Below are 22,851 nucleotides of genomic sequence, written 5' to 3'. Positions count from 1 at the left end.
CTCTAGATCTGCTCTGTCAATATGGGAGCCACTAGTCACACGTGGCTCTTTACATTTAAATTAATTAAATATAATTTAAAAAATCAGTTCCTCAGGTGCAGTAGCCACATTTCAGGTGCTCAGTAGCCACAGTGACTCGTGGCTCCCACACTGGACAGCACACATATGCGGAGCATTATCATCGTCACAACAAGTGTTATTAACAGGGCTGCTTTAGTCCTTGCTGGATGTTATGACATTTTTTCCGCATCTTGATTTGTTTTAAGGCTTCTGTATTGCTAATAAAATAAATTCCTCAATGCAGCAGTGGTCCAACACTGTGGGAAAACGTTGACTGAGATAATCCTAAGGCAGTAGTGTTTCTGTAGCCAATCTGTAGCAGAAACACAAATGTTGCTCGGGATCTTGGACTGTTTCTACAACTCTGCTGGTGCATGCAGTTGAGATGCTAATTGTGGTATCATAGGTGGAGGCACTGCGACTTGACTTCAACTTCCAGAAGGAAAAAGGACATTTTTTAGCTATGGGTCTAACTGGAATGTTCTTTCCCTGTATCTTTGCATTGCTGGTTCCTTTTGCTATTTAAACTTCAGCTAAAATGTCACGTCTTCTGAAAGACTCTTGACCATGCAACCTCAAGTAGCTCCCTTCCCACCTGTCTCAGTCACTAACGTCTATCATATAACTCTGTTTCATTTTCACCGTTGCATTTATTGATGCCTTTACGTTTATGCATTTTTATTTTATTTTTGACTGTCCCCTCCTCCACACAAATAAAGCCCCTTGTAGGAGAAGGGTTTTGTGGTGTTCACTGCAATATCCCAGATCCTAGAAGGCTGCCAGGCAAAGGCAGCCACCTTATAAATATTTATCAAATGAATAAATCAATGGATGCATTGGGAAAGAGATGGAGATTAAACTTATTCATGGTAGAAATATGTTTTTGTGAAATAGAAAGGCATTTTTTTCAAATAAAAATACATTTACTTTTCTCTTCCAATTTGATCTTTGTCATTAATATTCTCTAAACCTTATATCTGAAATGTAGTAACTTCAAAGTCGTTACATATTGTACAGATAATTTACCTTTATAAAAGTTAAATAAGAAGTTAGCCTGTAACAGATGAGATTGGCCATCTGTAGACGTGACCCACTCAAGAGAAGGTGGGTGTCTCCTGGGCCTGGAGATGCATGCAAATCTATTGAAGAATGACCAGCATATGTAAGTCTCAGGTCCTAAGTATTCTAAAGAAATCCTGTGTAAGTGGACATTTTGAAAATGGGATTTTAACTGCTCATTGTCTGGAAAAGGGGTATAAATAGGCAGATTTTGGTCTAGGGTCTTCAATACTACCCAGGGGAGTGTATGTCCTGAAAACTTAACATATATAGCCATGTACGGTTTCCACTATGTGCTAGCAGTAACACTGGGAATATCAGGCTATCAAAACATGTTGGCTCCAGGGACACCATTAAGAAGTAGCTTTCTGATTATAATATGGCTTATAATGCAGAATTTTTTGAACATAAATAATTCATATTTTTCTTTGTGATAATTATAATTCTCACTGTAAACTGATGTCATTTTAGCTCATGCATCAGCCAGTCTTTTGTGATGTTGGTTTGTTAACTGAGCTCTTCAGAGCCTGGGGTCCTAGGGCAGCTGCCCCACAAACCGAAGGACCAGACCTCAACACGCGGTGACGTCCGCTGTGCATAACAGCCAGCTTCCCTCCTGGCCATCTTTAGCAAAAGTAGAATGCAGTTCTGGTTTACACTACCTCAATTTTCTTCTGTAGCCAGATTTTGGCTGTTCTTTGCATTTTTTTACAAATGAAATTTAATACAAAAGTTAAAAAAAACAGTTAAGAAAATAAAATAACTGTTGATATTTTAAAACAACCTCCAAATTGCATTTTAATAGCAGAAGAGACATCATTTTAGGCCTACACTGGACAGATTACAGATGCTGAAGTGTCACTCTTTGTTTCAGGAGTGTGTGGGGGAGGGTTGAACATGAAATACAACCCTTAAATGGTATTTTTTCCCTTTTATTTTCGTGTATCTACCAGCAATTTCAAAGATGCTATAAATGTCTCATGTTTGAAATGCTTAATTAAAGACATTTAAGAAAACAATCTCTACTTGCTATATCAGAGTCTGCCCCAAACCCACACCGAATTCGCACTTTTATATGAAGTACCATAACATTTATTTAGTATAAGGTGGGTCTGTCTTGGGCCTTGACCAAGGTGGAGTATATTACTGGAAATGACAGAAAGAACTCTTTATTTCATGTATAACATAACCACATACTGTGGGTTCTTGAGGCAGCATGACAGTATATTTTTAATGTAGGATAATTATATTCATTTCTTTTCCCTAAACATGCTTTAACTCTAAAATAACTATTCTATGGTAGTTTCCTCTGTGTGACTCAACAGAATCCTCACAAATAACAGATACCTACTAGATAAGCATAGATTCTACTGACAAATAATATTACTACCAAAATAATTTATTAAGATTATTTCTATGCTATTAATCTGTACACTAATTTATAAAGAAATTAATTATAATTATCTGAAATTATTGACAGTAAGTAGAAGAGTAAAAGAGTATTAACTAATAATATTGTTAAGTGATCTTTTAATTAAAATTCCTTTTAATGCTCAATAATATGGATTATTGTTTTATTTTCAAATTATTGACCAAAATTGAAAAAAATGAGGCAACCAAAAGAAACAGTACATTTCTCCCTCTTGCTGTGTTCTAACTATTCTTTAGTTTATGTAGCACAGATCCAAGGTTAAAAAGGTCTCTTTATTTTTATAATTTATAAAAGATTTTACAAAATATTTATGATATTGCAATGCTGAGCTCTCAAGGAAGTGAAAGAGGTCAATATTGACCAGCAACGCCTCCCCAAAGAGGTCACGTCTCTGTTTTCCTCCGTCAACGCTTCAACAACACAGTTTCAAACTGAAACGTCCACAGTAGGAAAGTCTGTCCGTTTTCTTTCCAGGTCTCATGGAAAACGGCCAGGCCCGTGTGCTGCAGCCACAGTTAATAGGTTTTCCTTGGTGTGTTATGCAAAGCCTGTCTGTGCGCCAACATGAAAAAGGCCTTTAAAGGAATGTCAGCAGCTTCAGAAACTGCTTGTCAAAAGGATTCCAGTTTTCTTTCTTTGGCCCTCCTAACCACTTTCAAAGGCTTATTTCATTCCTGGTAGTTTCCATATTATTAATGCATAGGGCTTGCAACTGGAACTCAGGGTGGGCCACATGGTTACAAAATTATAGACAGAGTTGATTAGGTACAAAAATAAAAGAAAGAGCTGCACAGATTTTACCGTACATTAATATTTTACTTCTGGCAATGGTGAGCGGAATGGCGGAAAAGCAGCAATGATTTGTTGAAAGGCATTAAAAAAAGGCTGTGTTAATTTTTCCCTGAAAATTGCCTTAAGTTTTTTGCAAGCTTATTGTAATTATCACCATTACAGATAGACTGGAATGTCCAGAGAACTATTTTAAAATTTCTTTTGCCACTAGAAACATAGTAGGGAGTACAGACTAAGAGCCTTGGGTCCTAGTTTCCATTCCAGCATCTGGCTTTGGTCTTCTGGGCATCAGGGTGAGTCGTTTACCTCTTCGTGACCTCCGTTCCCCACCCGCCCGAGGAGGCAAGGATGCTTGCGTGGTTCTTTCAGTTTAGGCGTGAAGTTGTAGGGAAAACGGGAGGAGCTGACAAGTTTCTAACTCTGATAAAACTGACAAGAAAATTCGCAGGAGTAGCTATCCTATTTACAAATATTTGAAAGATGAACAACGAAAGAAACCCTCTTTATGAATTAGGGAGTACTGTTTGTAGGGTGATTTCCTGCTCTCATAAAATACTCTTCGAAATTGAGTACATTCCTTACACCTGAATCCATGACTGATTATCTGATGATTCCATGAAAATGGAAGCGTGTCCCAAATGTACCTTCTTGAATAACACTGTCAAGTTATTAGCTGAGGATTCAAAAGACTTCCCAAATCTCTGACGGTCTAGAATTCATTCATTTAATAACAACTATTTTTTACCTCCAAAAGCTAGGTGCTACATCAGGCATTGGAAATAGAGCGGTGAAGTAGAGAGTGGTATAAAAAAGCCACTGTAACTTGTTGGATTTTAAGCACACAACAACTTTTTATTATTTGTGCCTCACAAGGTTTTGAAACACCAAATAAAGCGATTCTTGAAATATTGCTAAAGGAAAAAAATAGTCAAAATATTGTTTATTTACATTGTTGTACAATATTCATTGTACAGGTGTATAATCTCTTATCCACGATCCTAAAATTCAAATAGCTTGAAAAAAGAAACTTGCTTCTTGAGTTGGGCACAAACTTATTTGGTAGAGAGCCTGATTTGAACTCACAGGACTTTTAGAGACTTTTTACCCTGCTTATTGGGACTATTTATAAATTTCAATGAAGATATATTAATGAGTTTGATTAAGGCTTGCTCCCCTAGAACCTATGGAGGTATTATGAAGGAAATGTTTAATACATTGAACTATTAATAAAAAAAATTTTAAGAAGTCATACTTGGCCACATCGTGTTAAAATGAAGTCAACACTTCCGCATCCTTATCTCAAATTCCAACACCATTGGCAATGCCATTTTGAACAAAATTGAGAATTTCATTTCCTCCTTTCTTATTTCTTCAGAGGATCATTACAATTTTTGTCTTCTGTCTTCTGGTGTTTTAAAAATAAACAAGAAAAGTATAACTAGTTCAAAAAACACGGAAATTAAGTTACTGGCCTTTTGTCAGAGCCTTTTAGGTCTACACTTTACTGCAGCCTGAGTGTTCTGTCCAGAGACAGCCCCTCTCAGGGAGACTGGTTGGAGCCTTCCTCACAGGCAATGTGGAGCTGATAGGATTCATGACATGTGCAACCCTCACATGAAGTCATACCCTCTTCCTGCAAGTACCATCTAAATATGGACCTGGGTCAGTGGATATGTTTTCCTTTTTAAAATTTCCCAGCCAGTTGCATTAGAAACATGACAAAACATCCTAACATCATAAATTTTAGCCTTGAAAACACTGGAAGTGATCATTTTTACTATGTTCAGTAGAGCAATCTCACCTCAGTCTCTGACATCTAAGCATACGTCCTCTGCAGAAACAATTTCAGTGTGAGGGAAGACATCACTGAGGCCAACTCTGCCGACCTCACGTCGGTCCTTGTCCCACCTCTGCACTCACGCAAAACAGCCCCTTCACACCATGGTGTTGGAAATATTTGAGGTCACCCCCCACAGCCCTTTTAGCGACCTCTATTGGAAAGTCAGCAATTTTAACTCTTCCTGAGGTGAGTTTTGATATAGTAAACTGGGGAAAATAATGATTTTAGTTTAAGTTTTTACTATTTGAAAGAGAAAAGTAACTTATTTTTAAGTTAAATCAGTATATGATCTATAAGTAAATAAGTTGCCAAGGATTGTTTCTATGTGAGATTCATGCTACCCAAACATTCTAGTCAAACTATGGGAACAGAAAAAGACTGGGACTCGGGACATAGGAACTCCCCATCCTCCCCATCTGAAAATGAGACTTAATTATAAGGAAATCTACAAATCAGACTGTTAAAGAATTACAAGGCTATGCTCAGATTCCAGGAGGCGTCACTAGCAAAAAAGATGACACATTACAATCCAGTTAATTTTTCAAAAAATGAATTTAAACTGAAGAATGTGGAGCTCTCATTGAGCTTAAGAAATTTGGGGAATTTGGGTATTGTCAAATCCTAGAGTTAGTCAAACTGTGACGTTAAGGGCACAGTCTACTCAAGACTTCTGCCCCCACCTGCAAGAGGGGGTCCAAGCACGAAGTCAGAGGGAAGAGTCCATACAATGCCACGCTTACTTCTGACAGCAACTGCAAGTACAGGGAGTTCCCAAAACCACTGCAATATTTGCAGGACTCAAAAAACTGACTGAAAACTATTATATTTATGGTTACAGTTTCTTACAGGGAGAGAATACAGATCAAAATTAGCAGAAGAGATCCATTCAGTAGCATCTGAGAAGCTTCCACTGTCCTCAGATGCATCACCATCCTGGTGTCAATATCCACTATCCACAGGGTACTGCCAACCAGGGAAATGCACCTGAGCTTCGGTGTCCGGAGTTTTTATTGGGGCTTCATTTTGTAGGCATGCTTGATTGACTGACTGCCCACAGGATGGGATTCAGGATCTAGGTCAACTTATAGCACACAACCCAAAGGCTGCCCAACATGGGCCCTGCTAGCAGATGTGGCATAGATTACTCCACAGAGCCTAGGGCAAAGGCCAACCTGCTTTTGGGCTGAGCCAATTCTTTATAAAACAGCAAGTATTCATTTCAAGGGTCAAGGATGTAATTACAATTAAAACAAACAAAAAAACCAAAAACTGAAACCAAACACTTACTTGGAAATACTTAACACTCTGGCTTTTGTGAAAAGGAAAGGAAAGTAGAAGACAACTTTAGTGCCCAAAGTCAACAGGAGCCAGCGCTGGTGTCACACACAGGAAAGCAAATCCAAGTATAACACTATGAAAATTAAATTACCATTATAAAAAGGAAGACCAAAATAAGCAAACAAGACCATAAACTTGTAAAAAAACTACAGCTCAACTTGTGAAAATTTTTAGATGTTGATGAAATTATATGACCATTATTTTTATCTCATCTATCAATAATAAACATGTGGATCCTTTATAATGAATTCTCTACCTTGATCAACATAACATAGTAAAATAAATGTCCCTATGTTATAACATCTATTTTTTCTTAGAAATGTTGAAATAAGGGATATAGCCATAATGAATTATTTTCACAAAGTCTAGCTTACAGAGTAGTTCACAATATCCAATCTCTACATACAAATTCTAAAAAAAATGTAAGAACTAATTTCTTCACTATGGGCAAAAACATTCTTTAAATGAAAGCCAAATAGGGTGAGGAAGGTCGGCAGTATTTAATTAAAATTTTACTTCCCAACTTTGATTTAAAATTTTCAGGTCAACTTTTTCAGGTTTCATATCACTTCTGATAATTATTACTTTGGCAACTTTATTCTCCAGAAACTTCTAGTTTTTAAGACACCTGAGCTTCTAATATAACATATTCTGACAATGAAATTTAAAATCGTAAAACTGACATAATGGTATCACACGTTAAAAAAAGTTCATCCTCAAATTTGTGCCAATGATGATAATGTCTCACATTAGTGCAGCTCTTTGAAACATCTAGACGCCTTCCACATACCTTACCTCATTGTGAGATGGGTTACAAAGCTATTATTATTTGCCTTATCTGATATATGTGAAATTTATAGACCCCAAATGGAAATTCTCCTCAAGTTAACAATATCCTGCACTAACAGCCATGGCTCTTGAATTTTAGTCTAGATTTCTTTTCAGCAGAATATGTTGTATTTCTTACAAAAAACAGGGGGACAGCTCCTTGTGGTTCAGATATCTCTTCCTCAGAGAAGCCTTCCCTGATATTACTGATCAGGTTTTAAAAACGAACAACTATTTACATGTTTTTATTGCACCGGATGCCTTCTTTCCTTCACACTTTCCTCAGGTATAATTTTACTTGTTGTCTTCTGATCCCGTGATTAATGTCTATTTTCCACACTGAACTGTCAGCTCTTTAAGGCAGTGGCACTGAAGGAGCTACAAAGATTCTCATCTTAGAGAAGAAGAAACATAGATTCAGTGGTGGACTCCTACTCATACAAGTGTCCACAGACTGGGCTTTCCCATTTTTACCATAACCTAGTATATTTTCTTAAACACAACCAGGACTCAATACAGATTCACCAAATAACTAAATTAATTAAATATGACTAAGCATCAGTGACCATTTCCTACAATTTCCTATATAAACTATTTCCCACATCACATATTAATGCAAAGAAAAAAAAAAATCTCCCATATATACCCAAGAGGGGGGAAGGGGAATTGTCCCTACATGGATATTTAGTAAACTGTAGGATTTTTTCAACAGTCTTCAGAATTCTAGTCATATAATTTATTTTTCATCTTGCATTTGATCTTTTGTTTATGTGAGCAATAGGGAAACTAGGTTGATATGCACAGTGAAGATATTCTAATAAACTTATAACATTACGTGAAAAAGTTTCAGGAATTAACAAGAAGCTTCAGCATTTCTCTTTCTGATAGTTTCTGCAAGTGCAGTGGACAGCTTGGAAGATGCTGTCTCTATTCCAAGGGACTTGAGGATTATGAATGAGGAGGTTGACGTGTCGGTGGCACACGAACGGCCAGCTCTTACGTCACCTCCTTTGAGCTTCAGCTCATGCATACCAGCAGCCTTTGCTCAATGTTCTGACCAGTAACTGCTACAAACTGTACTTTAGAAGTGAAGTGGTGCAGCCTGATGAATGCAGAGACTCAGCGACTGCTCCGGGTGAGATGCGAAAAGCAGTGGTTTAACAACAGCCACACTGCTTCTCCACTAAAATGCTTCCTGTCCTTACACAAAACAGATTAAGAATATGACGCTTCTTTCTTTTGAATAACGTTTTAGTAAATAAGATTTGTACAGAGAAAGGAAAACATTGCAACTTCTTTTTACAGAAATCTCAATATTCTGGTACTTGAAAGACCATCCAGTTCCAGTTAGGACATCTTGTTGCCCAGACTCTCTGATTCCCTTCACAATTTCAGCTCCCGGTGACCTTCAAGGGCAAGCCCTATTTTTTAAAAAAATTCAGTCCTGGCCCTCTGATTTGTCCAGCCACTCATTCCTCGTGTTGCAATCCTTAGAGCTGCTCTTTCATCCTGATCCTCAAATGCCTGTTTTGCTAGTCGTCTTCAATCCCACCTTTTAGGAACGGGGTTCTGTCTTGCTCTTATCAGTTCCTCTCTCAGGAGCCAATATTGGCTCAACATTTCTCATCAGGTCTGTCTCCTGCATTCTGTTCCTACCTAGTCACTCCTAGTCAGTTCCGTCGGCCAGCTCACTAATCTGCAGAACACAGCCTCAGGTTCTCAACACAGCAAAGGAGATCCTTTATGAAGCAGTCCCACTGGGGTCTCTCCAGCCTCATTTCTATAGCAAACTTCATTAGCTTCCCATAGCACCACACCCTTCTTCCCTCCAAGCTGGGCTAACTTCATTGTTCTTACAGATGAAGATTACATCTCCTCCCCAAGAAGTCCTTCTCAGTCCACAGGGCTCTCCTGTGGGCTCCCAAGGCACTTTGCACGTTTGCCTATTACAGCAAATCACAACGCACTGTGATGATCCAGTTAATGATATCTCCTCTGCTGGACTATTACTTTCCCAGGCAAAGAACAGGGAGCAACCTGGCCATCACTTCATTCCCCATGTCTAGCTATTATTTGGTAGCCAGTCGAAACTTAAATGAATTAAAGAATGAAAAAGAATGAATAAAAGAGTACAGTAGTTAGTTTCTGAAGAGAAAGGAATGTTGTCATAGACTTCTTTGCAATCTCTTTAAGGTCAACCACAGTGCTTTGCACAATACTAACAGTAGTAGTAACAACAACAACTATTACAACAATAATAGCAGTTTCATGAATTACTGGAGCATTTGCTGTGTACCAGTCTCTGTGCTACGTGCCTTAGGCAGCTTACAATTTATCAGTGTTTGCTGGGCTGACAAACTTTGCTGTATGACAGCCCTCACATCGCATAAATTAACAACACTCTCTGGATTAATTGCCAAATATGCTGTCACTTTGCATGATTCTAAAGTATTTCTACAGTAAACTGAATAAATTCTCACCACAGTGCCTACAAAATGGCAAAGCTGTAGATAAACGAAATATTTAGTTAGCTTGACTCACTGGAGGCTGTCCCTCCTCGAGATGAATGCCGGGTGGGCACAGATCCTCTCTAATCGGACGTCTTTACTATTCAGGTTAAATCATATAATCAAAACTTGTCACTGTAATTTTGAATAAAGCCATTTTTAGTCACAGTCTAAGGGAAAATTCCCACGAATAATTAATTGCTTCTGCCTACCTATATTTTTTGAAAATGATATGGCTTCACCATCACTTAATATATTATAACCTTCACAGTTACCAAGCTTCTTTTATGCCACGATATTTTGAGATATTAAACATACATACAACATTATCACAATAGTACACATTTTAAAAATCCACTCACAATTCCATCATTCTAAGATTTGTCTAGCATTATTTTTCTATAATTTCTATGCCTTGTCAACACACACTTTTCAAATAATGGAATTTGTGATACAGGAAATTTTATATTTTCTTATTTCATTTGTGTATACATCCTAATCACGTCTTGTTTCATACATTCTCCATAATTAACCTTTCAAATGATCGCATTATATTCCTTGAGTTGATATACTATTGTTTGCTATACCACCACCATATTACTGGATAATTTCTTTCTTCTTTTTTGAGGAAGATTAGCCCTGAGCTAATTACAGCCAATCCTCTTCCTTTTGCTGAGGAAGACTGGCCCTGAGCTAACGTCCATGCCCATCTTCCTCTACTTTATACGTGGGATGCCTACCACAGCATGGCGTGCCAAGCGGTGCCATGTCCACACCCAGGATCCGAACCGGTGAACCCCGGGCTGAGGAGAAGTGGAACGTGCAAACTTAACCGCTGTGCCACCGGGCCGGCCCCCTGGATAATTTCTATTGCTTGCAAATTTTTTTTCCACTGGCAAGAAAGCTGCAGTGAATACCATTGCTCATTCTAGATTTATTTCATTATTTCAGCATGAATTACCATGCATGGGATTACTAATTTGGAAACTATGCACGTTTTCCTCTTGATTGTAAGACACACTAAAGCTGTAGTTTAAACTTGAAATAACTTTTTCAGTCTTACTCATTTGCTCTTGATACTATCCATAGTTTCTTTAAAATAGTCATGTAAATAAACACAATATCATGCTCTGAAACTTTAAAGTAGCACAAGAAGTCCATACAGAAGAATGAACAAAACTGTCAAGGACTTCAGGGAAGTCAAATGCAGAGAACACAGCATTAGAAGTAAAAACATTGCTCATTTAATAAATATTTATTGAATAATGCCAATGCGCCAGGTATTGCTAGTTAAGTGTAATTCTATGAGTTGTTTTTTTATATCAAAAAAATTATTTTTCAATTATATAGTCTAAGTGCTTATTAGAAAAGCTGTATTTCAAGTTTTTACTATGATTTCCGATATATTTCTTAACATTGTTAATAGTTTTAATTTTTTTCTGTTGATTTTCGTGGAATCTTTAAGGTAATTGTCACATAATTTGCAAATAATGATAACTCTGGTCTCTACTGTGTTTTAAATATCGATACATGTAAGACTCTCTTGCAAAAGACAAAATAAATAGGTGCTTCTAAGTAATTCTGAAGAGCTGGCTGGACGTTTAAATAACTTCACATAATCTCTAAGGCACAACAATAACCACAGCGCTGCTCACTGGAAGTTTAAAGAGGGAATGGAAAAAACGAAGTCTCATTTTTGCTTTACAGAAATATAAGAGGCCCACAGTGGCACGGTCACAAATGACAAATATGAACAAAAACACAGAAAAGCGCTATTTTCAAAACTTCTAAAATAAAACAGCCCCTTTTGAAGTGCAGTATAATCTTGGACTAAACTTTGCTTATTAACCTTGCATCGAGGTGAAAGTGCTCGGACCCAGGAATGGTGAATATGAGCGTCTTCTATGTAAAAATCCCAATAAAAAGATATAGATTATGACATACATGGGACAGGAAAATGTATATTTTTGACACTGGAAAGATTCAGATGATTAATAATTTTAGAATAGAAAGATTAATATTGCTATGGAGTGAAAGGGTTTTTCAAATAAGCTCATAATAATACTTTCAAAGAACATTTTTGCATGACTATATACAATTGCCCTATTCATATTACAAATTTACATCAAAATGAAACGGACATGATAAAATATATACACTGTAAGCATATATTAAATGTTCTGTCTTGTATTATTAATAAAAATAGTTATACTGGATCCAAAAAGAGGATCCAGATAGATGCTTAAAATGTTTAAAGTCACCCAAACATAAAGAGACTAGAGAGGGGATTGGAAACTCAGCTGCCTATAAATCCGTTCTACCGAACACTTAAACTTATTCGCCCCAAAGGCTTAAGCAGTCATAAAATGTCAACAGAATTTAAGGGTTTCAAGGAATAAATCTTAAACTATAATTGAACACAAATATTTTGAAAACCAATTAACATTGATATCAAAGTGCAGTGTTAAACATAATTCAGGTTGATTCCTAAAATGTTTGCCTAAAATATTTGGAAGACTGTAATTTTGTATTACAAAGAAATTTTAATTAATTCTCTGTTTCCAGTGTCTCGGTGACTGCTCCCTCTGGTCTTCTGTGAATCCATCTCTCATTACAACATACTATTAATATTATCAGGTAATACTTCCTGGCAGTACAGTATTAAGCCAGGACTCAGAGTAATTTTACAGTACCCTGTGCTGGCTAATTTCTCCAAGGGTTTTCTTGTTTGTTAAACACTTTTTGGATTTTTCTGTCAACAGAATACTTTCGATCGTTTCCTTGAGTAAAGTGATAGGAACAAGAACAATAATAAACCGTTCCATCCCTTTCCCTTACATCATAAGAATTAGTGCCATTTTCTTTGGTTTTTATTCAGTTAAAAGTTACTTTTGAAAATAATTTCAAACAGCATGGGAATCTGAGTTAATGAATATAATAAGTAACTCAAAATGCTGAGTCTGTCTTGCTACATAATAGCGGCCACTTCCTGAGCTTACTATGTACCTATGATGGAATTTATTAGCTAATATATAGATGAGGAAGGTAAGGTCAAAGATATTTAACAAATACGTATTATCTGCTGTGTTCAGGGCACTGTGCAGTCCAGCAGTAAATAGAGGAGTAGTTACAGTCCTCGCCTGGAGCCTATGATAAATGGGATCCCACTCCACATCTATCGCTAATGTCCAAGAACTTGAGAATTATCCTGGGCTGATGTAAACAAGAACACACAACTACGCAATAGGAATGAGTCACATCCTTAGGCTGAGAGCTAGGAGAGAATTCTCCCAACTGTAAAAGACAAACCCATTCTTTGGGGTCACAAAAATGGCACAAAGTCTACATAACCCACAATGAACTTTTGTGAATTTCTACCAATATTGTTTTTCCCTTTCGGATACCCAGCCCCATGCTGCTTTGCAAACAGCAGCAGAAATGTGGAAGACATCGGAATATTTGGTGTGGACGTGGAAAGACATGCAAAGCCAGGAGTGCCTGGCAAGTTCAAACAACAGCAGGGAGACAAGTGTGGCTGGAAGTGAGTGAAAATGAGCAGAATAAGAAAGAAGAGCTGAGATCAGAGATGCAGAGCAAAATGGGCTGGTCCTGCAGCCTTGTGGGCAACTGAAAGGACCTTGGCTTTCACTCTGAGTCAGACACTTTAAGAGTTGCAGCAAAGCAGTGGTCTGAGCTGATGCATGCTTTCACAGGGTCATTCTGTAAGAACTGACAATAGGTTGAAGGATGGGGCAAGGGAGGAAGCAGGGAAACCGATCTGGAGTCTATCACAATATGAAGGCGGGATGTGATGCTACCTTCGACCAGAATCGTAGCAGTGGAAGAAGAGAGAACTGGCTAGCTTCTTAATGGATTTTGAAGGCAGGCCAACAGGATTTGGCTCTACTTTTTAGGGTTTATTAACTAAATAAATGGGAAAAGGGAGGTGCTCTTATTTTGGACAGAAAGAGAGAAGCAGAAGGAGTAGGTTTGTGAAGGGAGACCAGTAGGTCAGTTTTGAGCATGCTGAATTGGGCCTCTGGTGGAGTGGTCAAGCGGGAATCTGAATGGCGACTCTCAAGTGCTGCCCATTTCACTCCTCTAAGCCCACACACCTGTGAAAGCAGACCAAAGACATTTGCCCTGGTGATTCTGACGTTTGGGTTTTCTCCTTATCCTATACCACGTGCTTGTTAGGAAGTCACCCCCTGGACCCTATGGTTCCTTCTATTATTTTATGATTCCTGTGCTCAACCCAATAACCCCCAAAGAGCCATTATTATTCTGTTTTGTGGGCATGAACTTAAAGGAACCATTTACATGCTGCCCTTGCTCTGGTAAGATTTAAGTACTTTAAGGTAAAAAGTATATTTTCAACTTCTATTAACTCCAAAAGTTCAGTGTCATACATACTGAAAAGGTTCAATATACACTTGAAAAATTGAATAAATATACTGTGTGTATAATGTGATATAGTTAGACAAGCGATGTGAGCAAGGCACACTTCCAGCTTTCAACACAGTAGAGTTGAAACAGAGGAATATGCAACAAAGGAAGAAAAACTTCAAAATAAAATAAAATGAATGAGAGGAGTAAATTTCGGTCCACGGGGAGACATTTGGCACAGAATAAGAGACAAACCAACACTAAATACCAAGAAATGATAAGCTACTGAATGGAAGAGGCAAAAAGTTCAATTGTGATCAATTATGAAGAGTTTAGTCACAATATAAAGTCACAAATAAATATTATGTAAATATATTGAGGCAAAATCTTATACCTCTAAACTATCCCTTTCAATAAACATCTCTATCCTTCTTTCTCCCTCTGACTCTCTCTCTTTTGTACAAAAATCTCTTCTTTTATGAAGCAAAACTACCATGTTATAAATGAAATTGGGTCATTCCCTCTACTTACCAGGCTTGGCTACTGGGACACTGTACTTCCAACAGAAGTTAAACGAGTGTTAATGAGGGCAGAATCTGGACAAGTCTGTGCAGAAATAACAGGAACTATGATTTTCCAGTAGAATTAAGCAAGTGGGCATAAGTGAAGACGGTCATGTGTAAGAACAAACAGTTTTGTGATAAACAACGAGACAAGAATTTGGCAAAGAAAAGGAATCAAATGATTTGCGTGTTGGTTAAATTTTTGGGGGGGGGTAAATGGTGAAATGCTTTTCTTACTCAGAGCCATGAGCTTTGCTCTTCTCCGTTCATTGGGAAGCCTCTCTACTGCACTGCCTTGACCGCTGTTGCATGACGGCTTTGCCTCTTCTGTCTCTAGTGCACAGCACTAGCCTCTTCTTGTTCCATTTGATATAAAGACCCGGTCAGTAGTGAAATAGAACCATCCTTTTTTTTGTGCTAAAAGACCTCCAGGTGCTGGATACAGTTTTTCTTCCCAGCCTCAGCTTCAGGAAGAAATAGTTACCACTGCCTTCCTCCATTGGTAATGAAATATTGTGCCAAAACATAGCCTGTACAAGTTTGGCTAATTCTGCTCTCTGCTTTCTTTCATACCACAAAATGACTAAATAGTCAACGTTTTTATCTTGGAGTCCAAAGGAACTTTGAGAGTATTCATTGGAACAATCAGATCTTGCTATTGTCGGCTCAGTCACAGCCGCACGATGCGATACATCCAGCCTACATTCTTCAGAGAACGCTCTTAAAGATCACCTTCTCTAGAGGAAGGACAAAGCTTCTTTTGTTCCCACTATTTTGTTTCCCTGTTCCTTCCAATTCTGTTTTGATTTTCATTTCCTTGCTTTAGGTGATTTATATTCCCCAAAGATTCTGAAGCTGTATGAAAGGCTTGACTTTCTCATGCATAAAAACAGAATTTTATATATATTTTATACATGGATAATATTTATAATAGATAATATTATGCGTTTAATTTATTTACAGTCCCATATAGAAATGCACATCCAGGTGAACTCACTTTCAGTAAATGAGCATCTGGAAAGCTCACTGACAATCAAACCCCCTAAGAGGAAGCTTGCAACCCACAAGAACTACGCTGAAAGTCCCATTATAAAGAAAAGCTCCTTTCCAATAAGAAAACAGAATTACCTGATGATGTTACCTCTTACTTATTTCTAGGTTTTCTTATTTTTCACCTAAAAGCCACACATATAGAATTTAAGTAAATAATCCTCATGGAACTCTTTGGGCAAGGCTTACAAACTACCAGATGAAATACTTCCAGTAACGTCACATCAGTTGATCACTGTCGTAGAAACATACCAGCTATAGTTTAATTACACAATTATGACATTGAGATCCTGATCCACTAGCTTGAGCACAATGAAGCCCCATGAACCCATCCTTGCTCTGAAGAAGTTCACAATCTAGTTACAGATTACAAAGAGAAACAGCTCGAGAAGACAGAAATGAAAAACATGCTAATTAGACGTACAGAAGAAATATAAAATTCACTAGAAAGAGATTTTGGGTTGAAGAACAGAGAGAGAGATTGGGACACGTGGAAGATGTTGAGGAGACACACAGGAAAAAATGCCCCAGACATTAAAACTAAAGTAAACGAGTGCTGGATGGGGAAGGGTTGAGGAGATAGAGGTTTATAATTTGAATAGGCAATTTGTAATGAAGAAAAGTAGGAAATCAAGTTGCATTAGTAAAAGTGAGATCAAATAGTGGGTGATTCTAAAATATACTTGAAAGGATAGTCGATAAGGAGCAAACTGTGAAAACTAATGGTGAGTACATGAAAGGAAAATTAAAAAGGCAGGTGCACATGAGAGAGACTGGCAGCGAGTAACTTCAGACAGGAAGACCAGGTGTGGAAAACGGCGTTAACTTGGAGGGCAAGGTCATCCAGACTATGCATGTATAGAGGAGAAGGGAGGAAAAACAGAATTTGGGGGTTCAGTCCTGTGGACGCTTTCACACGTCCTTCCGTGACACGTGTGGAGCTCTGTGTGAGCACGCTCACCACTGTCCACTTTGAAAACTAGAACGTGAGCCCCAGGAAACTAGAGTCTAGCTTGTTTTGTTTACTGCTACCCTGTCAGTGCCCAAAACAGCATCTCCCAGGAGGAGCGCGATAAACATTTCTTGAATATTTACTATTTTAAAATATCACTAAATCCACCTTTCTTTTGAAACTTTCCCTCTTTCAGGTAGCAAAGCTTAGTGTGAAAAGTCTAGATTTTGGAATCAAGAAGACCTGTGTTCAACTACTGACCACTACTGACAAACCTTGTAACTGGCGCTAATGCTATAACTTCTCTGACTCTCAGTTTTCCCATGTGTATCCGTCTTGCAGAGTTATTATAAGGTTTAGACATTAGGGACTTGAAGTGCCCAGCACGCATCCAAGCACATACTACTCAACCAGTGCACAGTAGCCATTAACCAAGAACAGGCAACACTCCATCATGCTCTATTCACTTTGATCAAATCTTGCCTATTCCTGATTTATATCATTTATCACTTTACACTAGAGTTAACATGTCTATCATCTCTCTCTCAGTGCACCCACTTTTTAGTACACCAAATACCAATTTCCTTAACGTGCCTACAAAATTTCTCAAAATTCAACATCTGCCTTTTTTAGTCAAGTTTTATTGATCTATTCCACCAGACTTCAGTACTGTGTCTTCATGTCAATGCTGTACCTCTCACTCCCGTGTCTTAAAAGTACTGAGGCTCATGTTTGTCTTCACTCCTGCAGTCTGAGCTCCATAAAGAGCAGGGTGTTACCTTCATGTATGTGCCACACATACTCCTTATATGAAAGAGGAAGGGAGTATGAAAATTATGAGATCATGTGGCACAAAGTCCACTAGGTCAATGGACATTAAGAAGAATGGAATGTCTATCAGAAGATATCTTCAGCAAAAATTATTCTTAGAAAGAGAACAGGGACTAGTGAAAAAAGGAAATTAAATTCAGACAGAGTTTAGGAACTCTGTCTTGTAGAGAGTTTTGATTAAGGAATCCAAGGTCACATGAGAGTTTAGAGAAGCAGGCTTTACTTATGTTTTCTATACCCTGTTTTGGTATTAAAAATAGCGGTTCCTGCATTCTACTGGAGAGCTGGTCTCTATACTTTTTATCCATTCCTGATTCCAGGAATCAGTGATCACAGGACCTCATTTTGTCAGTCAAGAGCACTCACTGAGCTCCCACAATGTGCAGAGCAAAAAGGTTGGTGAAAATGATTAAACAAGAAGATACTGGTCTCTCTTGAGATCAGCAACCTAATAAGACAGAAAGGAAGAATGCAAAGAATGTACCCAGAGTCAATTTCACATCATATTCTCAGATAACGGTGACACTTCGGTGATATCACTACGATATCGAAGTATAAAAATGGGATGGTGAAATTCAGCCAAAACAGTGAAAACAAAATTCTGCAATTGTCATTTGATATCTTGTGGAATAAACAAATGATTGCATTTTGTTTTCATTTCACCTAGTTGTTGCAGGCTTAGCCACAATGAGTAATGAGATATATATATATATATCTCATTATTTATATACATATATAATCTATATATAGAGAGAGAGTAAGCTTTTTTTCCTTACTCCTTGACTATAAATTCATTAATCTACTTAAGTTGAATGGAAGATATCTAATTAAGCATTGCAGGGCATTCATAGAATTCAAAAATCTATTCATGTGTTTGAACAAAAGCATCAGTTTTCTTCTGGAAAGTATGATGCTCTTGTGCATATTATATCAAATCCAAAGCTTATTTTCCAATAAGGAAAATAGAGTACTTTGTCTATTAAAAGTTATTTGAAATCTATATTTTTAAAGCATAGCTTCTGGTAGATAGGAAATTCTGTATAAGTAGGACAATACTTCATTATTTATTGATTCATGTCCACCAAAAAAGAGAGCACATTATTTTATTTTTAAATGAATGCTATTGTTAAAATATGGCTATTTTAATAGTCTACTGCCAACATAAAACATATTTTTCATTAATCTTTAATACTGGTTTACAAATATTGAGAGGGAAAATTATTTTTCAGTATTACACTTTATTTACTTTTCAATATTATAAAACTTACTCTGATACATTGTTTACTAGGGTTATTGTCTGAGAACCCAATGGCTATCAAAAGCACATTTAGCAAAACGCAAAATTAGTTTTAGATTGTCACCTTTTTCAAAAATAATATAAGTTAGGTAGATACAAATGCCTGCCTAAGAAAACAACAACAACATGTATCTTTAAAACCAAAACGGTGGCCTCACAGAGGAGATTTAACTGAAATGGCTACCAGCAGACTCCCTGGAAATGATCAATACTCCTCCTAAAAAACAACGCTTTAATGTGGAAGCAAAATTCCAGGGATCTCATAAAGATGTGGGGACCAAAGACAGAATAGCTGCAGAGCGCCTGGAAGCGGCTAAGCTCCCAAGCCAATCACGCCTATTAGTTCCGATTCACGATTTAAATTCTGCCTTTCTATCTGTTCCTAACAAGCAGCGTTTTCTTACCCTTGCACTTCCAGGCATTTTAGCTTCTGCTGACATAAAAGCATTCCCCAAATAGAATGTTACAGCAACCTTCTGCTAGACATTTAAGCCCACTTGTGCATTTATTGTTTAAGATGCTTTTTTTGAACCGTCCAACTCCAAGAGGTCTGGGAAGGTAGTGTCAGAATGAATGAGAACTTGTTTTCTGAAGCGACCCTGTAGACACTTGATCTGCCATGAAAAAAAAAAAAAAAAGCACAGCCTCCTACCTTGAAAACAAACATCTCCCGGCGGAGAATAGCTAGAGTGTTGAAGTTCCCATCGCAGATGTTGGGTCTGGCTCCAGGATAGGAAGGTCTGCCAGTGGGCGGCCGAGGAGGTTTGGGCCTGTCATTCTTCCTGGGGTCGGCCGGAGGAACGGAGCGGTGCGGGGGCACTGTTGGCAGAGGTCTTGTCGGTGGAGGAATCTTGTCAGGTGGACCTTTTGAAAATAGGAAGACAGGACTTGCTCACTTACAACTGGGATAGTGCTGGAAAACATGCTACAGGGACAGTCACTCATCAGCGGAGGGCACAGACTCAGTGAGATAAGAGGTCTCTAGGATCGTATATTTTCTGAGAAGACAAGCATCTTACCCAACAAACCATTGCCAAGTCAATCAGAAACTGTCCTTCTCATGTTAAATTCTGGATCCAAGTAACTAGGTTTTCTTTGTTAATTTTTAATGATATTTTTTATAGCTTCACCACAGTCCTTATTGGAAAAGCTACTTTCAAATCCTTTCTGGAAGTAGGTGGTGTATAAATAATAAATAAATGAAAATAAGTACTGGAAACATGCACGTAAGCTTTCACCAAAGTTAATCCTAGACTTTGATAGACAATGATTCTATGCAAATATTTCTAGAAGATAAACATTAACAAGTCAAAAGTTTATTCTACCCTATGTCTCCAACTGTATTTTATAATCTTTTCCTGACTTTCATGATTTTCTTCTAATGAAATGTTCTGACAAATTGCTAGAAGAGCGTTGCATTTGAACACTGAATCTAAAACACCTATTGATCAAAACACCACTAGTAAAATATTAACGTGAAGAAGTACTTCTAAAAACAGATTTCTAAATCAGGCAGCCAAAGTCTACACAAGTACTTTGGTACAGATGTAAAGCATCATTCCTGAAGGGATTTATGTTTTTAAAAAGAAATACAGAGCTGTTCACACGTAATATTGAGATAGGGGAAGAATATTGTCTTGCAGGCCTTCAGTCTAGACTACTGATTCATGAGGTCGTGAGAAAGACGCCCCTCAGTTAACTACTTGGGAGGAATTCTGATGACAGGCACTGAGGCAAAGGGGAGCTCATTCAACACATGAGCTTTTTAGTTTTGCTTTTGAGACATTTCTCTTTTCTCAGTATCCCAAAAATAAAGAGCAGCACAAAGTTGACCTTTTTTTCAAATCTTATTGTAACCCTGAGAGAACGCTTCCTGCCGAGATGTTGAAATTGAAACACTAATGAATGCAAAACAAATTAGTGAACTTTAACTACGCTATTTAAAAAGGCAAATGGCATCTTCTGGATACTGGATATTAACATACAGATAACACACATTTGTCTTTGTATTATAAAAATGAAAGTTTTCACTTCACTAATTTAGCAAAGCATATTCTCTATACGTAAATTATAAATGTCAAGTTCTTAACAATTATGTGTGGAATAAATGTCTTTATAAAGGTCAATGGTTCTATTGAGGGAGTCAGGATTATGGCAAATATGTATAATAGTCTTTCTCCCTTTTGTCTTCGTTGCATTCGTTTGCATTCGTTGACTGAACTCCATAAATAAAAACAATTTTATTGTAGTAGAAACTTATTTCGAATTATGTGTTAGTGCTTTTAGCCATTTGTTAACTTTTGCTCATGTGTTTGCTAACTTTCATTCTCAGTCAATAAGTACATGCTTTTGAGGTCATTTTGTTATGCACATCACACAAGATTATTTTTTTCAACTTCAAAAGTGATTTATCTAGGAACTATCTAACATTAAATATCATAAATGGAAAGTCAATTGGTCAGTTTTTACCAAAGTCTCAGTATCTTATATGAAAGTCTTATATTTCTCAGTGTTTTTATTGGGTACATTCATTTATTACATTTTTTTGCCTGAATTTTAAATACTAAAGTTTATTAGATCTTTACTATAACTGCAGGTTTCAACTGAACTCAATAAGAAACTTCATCAGTGTACAGACTTTCCCATCATCTGTATATTAAGATATCTGGGACTGTGGCCAACAAAACTTGACTGATAGAAGAGTTTTGCCAAGAGACTAGATTTTTTCCCCTAGAATTTATCTCTTTCATATATTTAGAGCATCTATTTCAAAAAAGAAAACACAGCATGAATTCTGGACTTCGCTGTGGGGTTAACCAAATGGAAGCGGCGGTAACCTACCATATATCTTCTGGATGCCCTGCAGGTCATCATTCGGTAGCTTGAAATTGTCGGTTTCCATGTACTGGTAGAAGGGAGCCATGATGGCCGTGGGGTCATTGGAATGCTCCAGCCCCAGAGCGTGTCCCAGTTCGTGGACTGCTACGAGAAATAAGTCATTTCCTGTGTAAATGAGAAGAAAAGACACGATTGTAACTCATACCCCAGTACAGGATTGAAAAGGAGAACTTGGTGTTATCAAAATTTTAGGAAGAAAAGTCAGAGGAACTCTTTATTTCAGCTATCAGCGTGAGTTTATCATTGGACTTCCTATTGGCCAAATCCAATACGCTATTTTCAAACGAGGGGGAGGGCTGAGGAGGAGGTGATAATAATGAAGACATAGAAATTTAGAAACTGAAAGGGAAGAACAAAGAATAAAAGTTGAAAAGAGAACAGTGCACCAAAAATTGCTACTACTGCTGTTGAAATATCCTTCGGATTAGGAAGCATGGAATAGACAACATCTCACTTTTATAAGCTTCACATTGAACATGATCCTAACAGTAACTCAGTAAAAAATACAGGGCAGATACAATCCTGACTTGTACACAGATGAGTAAATTAAAGCACAGAGGAGACAAGTCTTGTCAAGGACAGCAAATCTTTGTATTCACAGAGCTGCAAATAGGACTCTGGTTATTATTATCCTAGACTAAGGCTTTTCTTTATTACTGGCCTAGGATATAGGAATACTGTTATGTAAAATGAAAGCCACAGGTTAGCAGTCATAATAATTAGGATTCTAGTTCCAGCTCTCTAAATACAAATTCTAATCAATTCCCAGGTAATCTGAACAAAATATATTTATCTTAGAGTGGCTGCTTCTCACTGAAAATAAAAACACCCCTCCCACCTGTGGCAAACTTGCACAGTACATCTATCTAGTGCAAACTCTCAGAGACACTTGGTCTGACTGGGCAATAAACTCCGGCTGATGACCTCTCCATGTTGTCCGCTCCTGGCTCGCCACGACTGAACCTATGGGGAAAAGAGCCAGGCCTACTTGTATATTTGTTAATTCCAAGAATGTAGT

General features: G+C 37.6%; 1 protein-coding gene across 1 annotated transcript in view; it reads right to left on the bottom strand.

The window, feature by feature from the left end:
* MMP16 (matrix metallopeptidase 16) overlaps positions 1 to 22,851 on the bottom strand; it is a 285,236-nt gene that overhangs the window by 57,225 nt on the left and 205,160 nt on the right. The window contains exons 5-6 of the mRNA XM_070221375.1: positions 21,777 to 21,938; positions 19,588 to 19,799 (exon numbers count right to left, since the gene is read on the bottom strand). Of these exons, the coding sequence (XP_070077476.1) occupies positions 19,588 to 19,799; positions 21,777 to 21,938 (374 nt within the window). The remainder of the gene's footprint in view (positions 1 to 19,587; positions 19,800 to 21,776; positions 21,939 to 22,851) is intronic.

The sequence above is a fragment of the Equus caballus genome, chromosome 9 (genome assembly GCF_041296265.1).
Source record: "Equus caballus isolate H_3958 breed thoroughbred chromosome 9, TB-T2T, whole genome shotgun sequence".
Classification (NCBI taxonomy): Eukaryota; Metazoa; Chordata; class Mammalia; order Perissodactyla; family Equidae; genus Equus; species Equus caballus.
The sequence above is the reverse complement of the archived record's forward strand: the minus strand, read 5'-3'. Positions and strand labels throughout refer to the sequence as shown.